At 35.7% G+C, this 7,149-nt stretch overlaps 1 protein-coding gene across 1 annotated transcript in view; it reads right to left on the bottom strand.

Moving 5' to 3' along the window:
• Positions 1-341: 341 nt before the first annotated feature.
• The window catches only part of dnajb14 (DnaJ heat shock protein family (Hsp40) member B14), an 89,573-nt gene continuing 82,765 nt past the window's right edge, over positions 342-7,149 (bottom strand). Inside the window, exons 6-8 of the mRNA XM_039694669.2 lie at positions 4,519-4,628; positions 3,218-3,390; positions 342-3,096 (exon numbers count right to left, since the gene is read on the bottom strand). Of these exons, the coding sequence (XP_039550603.2) occupies positions 2,972-3,096; positions 3,218-3,390; positions 4,519-4,628 (408 nt within the window). The 3' untranslated portion in view covers positions 342-2,971. The remainder of the gene's footprint in view (positions 3,097-3,217; positions 3,391-4,518; positions 4,629-7,149) is intronic.

Here is a 7,149-nt window from a genome sequence, read left to right as displayed (position 1 = left end):
AAACAGCAGACTTGTAGGCAATTATTAATAAATAATGGATACATACAAGCAATGACAAATCCGTTATAATAACCGTAATTAAACTTCTAAACTATACCTGTTCCACTCTGACTCTGTAGGCATTATTGTCCGACTCGAAATGAACACTGTTACTGAGAGTTTCTGATATTATCATCAGTCCGTGAGGTGATATTGTCCTCTGAGACTTAATATAATAATTTATATTTTTGCCTGGCTAAAAGTGGCATACACCTCCGACTTCCAGTTATTAGCGGCATTACTTACAATATATAATTAATAACATATGTACAATTTAATTACATAAGAGAATGGAAAAAATATCACTAGTGTAATACCATTTTATTATGGTATTAACAGCAATTAAACACATACAGGTTTGACCAACATATACATTCCAAGGGTAAGGAAACTAAATTCCTTGTAATAAAATAAAGAAACAAAAAACAGGGGGGGATGTGCAAAGAGACCTCACCAAAAGGAATTCCTGGAATGTCCAATGAAAAGACTACAAAAAAGTTAAAGTAATAGGAACACTTAAAGGTGCTGTATGTGCTTTAAAGGTGCTGTATTTTCACTGAACTAAAGACAAAGATACCATAATATGTTTGCAGAGATTTAGGACACATGCTAAGGTAAAAAAAAACCCCCAAAAAAAAAAACAATGCTACAACCAGTTGTTCTACTTTGAGATGTGCATTCCATGTCACAATATGTTTTTGTCAGTTTGATCCTGTCCCATGCCAATTTACCCAATATTATTTTCACACCCTAGGTTGCAATTTGGTGGACAGTGTATTACAACAACGGAAGCCAGAAAACAAATTAGGTCAGAGCGTACAGATTATCCCTGACCTAAAAAGCCTTGGCATCCACCTAAAATGCTCTATGACAAGAGGCATATTAAAACATGGATAAATCAACTCATCAACTTATTGTAAGGCTTGTCGCCTTCCATCTTCAATTGCACTCACTCCTGTTGTGCGAGCGTGGGGTCTGAGGAGGAGGGGCGGTTTTGAATTGCAGTACCCATTTCAACCACTAGTGGTCAATATTACATACTGTACCTTTAAAGAGGTACTTTTTATTGGTACAGTCATAAAAACAACTGGAAAAAAATATTTTCTAAATTTTAATATAAAATAAATTATCTGCAAGAAGGTTTGGCAAGGAGGATTATTGTAAAATAGTTCTTGTTTTATGAGCCTGCCATTTTTGAATAATTTTAACATTTAGTTTCACAGGGTGTATGTAGACAATTGAGTAGCATGTGCTACTTTATCTTAGCTTAGAACACATAACACATTACAGCAGAGTTAAATGAATAGAATTTTAGGGAGGACACATTTACGATAAATGATTGTTTAACGAGAAAGTTAACCAAAAGAAACATTTAAATTCTGTCATTTACTCACCGTCATGCTTCAGAACACATGGGAAGATAATGTATTCATTGGATGTATCATAATTTCTGTCCATCTACTGACAGTCCACACAACCAAAACAGACAGAGCCAGCATTTGAATGGACCAACTTCCAATACCCATAAGAAAAAGGACATTGACTCAATATTTACGCCATTTTCCAACTGTAGGCTAATATAGTATTTTTAATATATGTCCCTATGTTATATTAGACACTTTTTGATTCTTTAGTTATGTTAGGGTAACTTCAAATGCTGATTTCCAAAAGATGATCCATCACAGCCTCATCATCTTCAAATACCCATCTATCTTGGTATCAAAAGAATCCTCTTTTCATTTTGTAATCGATGGTGTAAAGAATGTTATGATATACAGTAAATGCATAATCACATTTTTACCATACCTTTGTGTAAAAACTGCACAAATTCTCCATGCCACCATAAACCAAATGAACTGATAGGGCCTTTGAGCAAAGATCTGAACTAATCAGAGAACTAATCAGAGAACTTAGTTGGACCACCCCAAAGAACACAAACAAACATCAAGTCTCTCCCGCATCTGGACTTGTTCAGCAAACGAAGTCAATGCAACCCGTTCGCAGCCTTTATATGTGTTTCTAACTTATTATGCCCCTTTGAAGGAGACCCTGATTAGGTTGTAGTTAACTGATAACTGTAAACACAGTAACAGCTCATATTAGCCAGCTAAACTTTTACTACCCTGTTAGAAAAAATATATAGCAGCATAGTTTCATGTGGTTCTTCTTCCTTTGCTGTATTATGGGTTTGCTACAGTACGTGGGGAGAAATGTGCTGCTGGTTACGTTTGTGAGACAATCAGTTGATTACTATTATTATATTAAATTATATATTAAAACCCTTGATCCTCACCTAACTATGGCTTTGTAAACTTTATCCATGATGTGGTTTATAATGGACTGTGATACAGAAACAGTGACAATGTTACACACTCTTGGCTTACTCTGGCTATTATCTGCTGTCTCAGCCGACGAGATGTTTTAGCAACCGTAGCTTCTTCGAAAGGGAGGGGTGGGCAGTGGGCTGAGCCCTGAGTGCAAACCTGGTGCAAACTCGCAACTGAACCGCTAGATGTCGCTAAAAATCCCACACTGCACCTTTAACAGATTATATTTCATCTGTATTATTTAAAGTCCATTAAGATTCAAAATAGTGATTAATAGCACTGCAAGCACAGCAATAATCAGTGCAAGTTTGGATTCAAAGTCGAGAAGAAAAAAAAATGTTGTGTAGTTAAAGTGTAGAACATCTAGCCCCACGGTTTAGTCAAGTCAGACATAATAGAGAGAGATTAAAAAATGGATTGATGGTGCTGGGTTAAAAATATCTTTTTCTCAGATTGATGTATTTGATGTAATATGAAGCAAAGCACATTCCAGATGAGTGAGATAATTTTAACATTTTTAATATGTTTTCTATAAGAATGTTTTAAAAAAAATGTATATCATGGAGTCTTATTTTCTTAAGTGTCTGTTAGTATCAGTTTGAGGTTTATCCACCACGGAACAGGTTGTTTAATCTGTCCAGCTTTTTGCAGTTCTCCATGGTCATGAGCTCAGCCTTTCGCTGTAGTCTGTCATCTCTGTAGACCTTAGCAGCATACAGCAGGTCGGTTTCTGAAAGGGATGACATGATGACAAACATAATTTTATTAGGACCTCAAAGCATTTTCCTAGAACCAAACAAAGCATTTAAAACCATAATGGAAAAATAAAATGGTAAAAAAAAGACACATACTTGTCTGTCTTTCCTTCCAGCAGTTGTTGCGCACATTAGAAACATAATCCTCCTCCACATTCTTCTCAATCTTTAGCAAAGCTGAGCCCTTATATTCTGATTTGAAATCTCTGGTGACAAAATAAACCACATGCAGGTTCTCTGTTTGTCTCTTAACAGTCTGTCCTGTGGACCTAGATGTGAAGGAGCAGATATTACAACCAAGTTTTAAGGAACAGTATGAAAAATTTGAAAAGTTTAAGGGTACAAGTTTATAAACAAGAACCATAATATATTTATTCAGATTGTCTTTCTCAATATTAGGGTAACATGGGGTAAAATGAATTCAAACTTCTCATATTCCGGGAAGGGCCTGATATTGTGCATCCTATTGTGTTATTGTTAAGCCCCACTAAAGGCATAAAAAAAAAAAAACATTGGAAAGCACCATAAAGTTTTCTCACTATATTACTTCTAAAGTAATTCAATAGCATTATATGAGGTAAAAATGAATATTTAAGTTAAAGTTAATGGAAACTCATCTCTCCTCAGTCATTCTCCATATAGTATTCACACGGTTACAACAGTAACACGACAATACTCTCTTCAAGATCAATGTTCCCATTATTATACTTTGTAGATGAAGGTTTATGGTTTGCATAAAATGACTTTATCTTGCTTGAGTTTATTGCTCTTTCTATATTCCTTTATCCCAGGTGTCTGTTGCACTCGAGTAGAGAGCGCTTTGAATTGTTCTTCAAGCGCACTGTAACTGAAATCTAAAGCTGTTAAAAGAAAAGGCTCAATAAACTGTTGCATAGATAGAATACACTAAGCATAGATAGATATTAACTCTTCGCTTTGTGCTTTGAACTTTTCAATGCAAAGCGCTGCATGCTGTGACTTTGCATTGCTTCAAGTGCATCATTCTGCCCCCTGGGGAAATGGGCCTCCTACCACAGCTGGAAAAAATCCTAAAGGGAAAAACTCATATTGTATATGTAATTACACACAAACAGTTGTGAAATTTTGCAGAAAGAAAGTGGAGGGTTCAAGCTTCAATATGACAAAGTCTGATAAGAGTCAGCCTTTTGAACTTTCTAGGACTGCAAAATGTTCAAAAAAATGTAAGACATTCCATTAATTGCATGAATGCAACCCAAAATATGTAACCCCATTTATAAAGAGTTATTACATACTGTCTGAAGTACAGTTTATACAGTGTTGTCAGGCATGTATCATAACAAGGCATTATTGCACATGATCTAAAGCATAGATTGTACTGAAGTATGAGGCATGCATTGTAAGGTATAATGACATACGGTCTGGAGTAAAGGCTATAAGGAGGTGTGGACACCATCATCTGGCTGAGGACTGAGACCAAGACCAGCACAACTATGGGCATCAGCTGAATAAACATGGAGTACCCACCCTAAAGAATAGACACCGGCATCAGTCATTATCTGTGTTACTTCAAAACAAGAACAACAGAATGAAACATTCAAATATGGCTGGTTAAAAATTTTGATTTTGATATTTATTCGAACAATTCTGATATTGAATCTTAAAACACCATGGTCAATATTTAACTTTATGGCTATTATCAGTGACGGTGTGAAAACGTATTTCTAAAACACTTTCTGTCTTGCAGATATCAAATTTGTACTACTGAGCTAACTAATTTTCATGATGTAACAAATAAGGTTATCTTAATAATTTTTCTTCATCATTTCAGAGCAGCAGTGAATCCCCAGTGCTATTATAACATATTTTTCCTCAAGTTGTGAAACAAACAAAACTGCATGTTTGTTTATTTTATACAAAAAATACATAAACACACAATGTGACGTTGAATTAAGAGTTCAACATTTTTTACTGGTTTGAATCAGCCTGAAACACTTCCCTGTGAGATTTACATCTTAATCAGAGCACAAAGAAAGCTTGTGAAAAGGAATTGTATTGAATTGGGAAATCTGTATAACCCAGCCCTTCATGCTTGAACCCCTAATAATAATTATAAAATATCAGGTCATTAGTAGGTCTTACAATTAGGTAAATACAGTCTCAGATGAACAACATTACATGAACAAAAACTATGCCAAATTTGAGAAGCCATGTGTAAAAAAAATCCTTGATCAATTAAAAATCCATCTCCATGTGACCATCTCAATAAAAGCAGAATTTATTCCAGTGTGTGTTAACACAATGTCAAGGAGGAAAGACATCAGAAATTACCTTAGAGAAGCAATTGTTGCTGCCCAATCTGGGAAGGGTTAACCCCTCTGGGGTCTAAGATGTTTTTGGGGTGCTTGAGAGGTTTCTGACATGCCCTGACATTTGTGCTTCAGTTGCTTATAAACATATTAATGGCAGAGGTGAAATTACACTCTATTTAGCACAAAATATTGTAGGGCTATACCCTACAATGTAAGTACCATGTATGTACATGTTTGTATTTTTGAGAGAATATTGTTTATGCATGGTTATTGGAAAAAAAAAACTAAAAATGAAAGTCTGAAATAAGGCAACAAAACAAATACTAGATATGTGTCCACAAGACAGATGTGTTTTGTTTTAGATTGTAATTCAAAAGATTGTTTTAAATTGTAAAAAACATTTTTTTTTTTTTTGCTTGGAATGGCAATATGCGTGGGGGCGTGAATGGCCCAACCCCCTCATGAATAATTAGGTGATTCTCACATGAGAAGACAAAGACCCGCATAATAATGAGCCTTTCATTAAGGTGTGTCACACAAGAAAAAATGTCAAGACAATATATCTAAAGCACATTTTTTTGTCATACCTGGAAACAAATCCTGTTCAAATTTTACATGGGCCATTCTATAGAATTGGTTTAAAGTTAGAGTACGAAATATCATGAAAAGAAAAATGTCTTTCCATAAATCTCCTATAAAGTAGGCTATTATTTTATTTTTTTTAAAGTAGGCCAATAGATTTTATAATACATATTTCAAAGTTAAGGATTCATTATTTTGATTTGCGACCATAGTTGGATAACGATGCTTTCGGGAAACGCACCCCTGAATGAGACCCTGCGGGAGTTGCAGCTGTCCAGACAACCAAGGCAGGAGAAGGCTGAACGTTACAGCGTTTCAAGCCTAAGGAGCCTGAGGCAAATGACCCTCTCTTTGATCTGATTAATTTATTGCCCTCTATAACGTTAAGCGCAAATCGCTGGAGATCAGAGCTAATTGTTTTTTTTTATTGTTGTTTGATTAATTGTTTTATGAGTAATAAAAAAAAAAACTATGCCTACCTTTGTGTTTCATGAAAAAAAAAAAATGCATTTGTGAACCTGAAGGGATACGAGCTAAGCGGACTATATCTCCGGTTGCTAAATAAACAGTCAGGCAAGCAAGGCAAGTTATTATTTGTAAAAACTAGATTTAGCCTAATTAAAATATAAACTAATGTTTTATTTGGCAAGTGACCATGGTATAAGCGGGTTAATGCCCTCCGAGGTGTCCATTGTCAGGTTTTAATGGACTTCGGCGGAGGCAACCGTCCTCCGCTGCGCGTCGGCCGGTTTACGCCTCGCCGTCGTCCATTAAAACCTGACAATGGACACCTCGTCGGGCATTAACCCTTACTTATACCATGGTCTGGGTGAATACTCGATTCTGATTGGCTGCAGGGTGTCCGTTAAAAAGTGATAGAGGACACCTAGTAAAGTAGTTCTGGTGAAACTGCCTGTTTACCATTCGAAATGAATAAATAAATGCGCTGCCTACAACGGCTGTGAGTAACCATAGCAACAGGCAGTCACATGCTCTATCATCTAACGTTAGATATTATAGCCTAATACAACAATGAGCGACTTCGTGCTATTTCTTTTAACATTTATGGAGAATATGGCAACTTTGACGACTGGTATGCTGCTGAAGAAAGAAAAAATGTAAATAAAACGGAGAAAATTACACCGCTGCTGCTCT

The sequence above is a fragment of the Pimephales promelas genome, chromosome 6 (assembly GCF_988280905.1).
Source record: "Pimephales promelas chromosome 6, fPimPro1.hap1.1, whole genome shotgun sequence".
Classification (NCBI taxonomy): domain Eukaryota; kingdom Metazoa; phylum Chordata; class Actinopteri; order Cypriniformes; family Leuciscidae; genus Pimephales; species Pimephales promelas.
The sequence above is the reverse complement of the archived record's forward strand: the minus strand, read 5'-3'. Positions and strand labels throughout refer to the sequence as shown.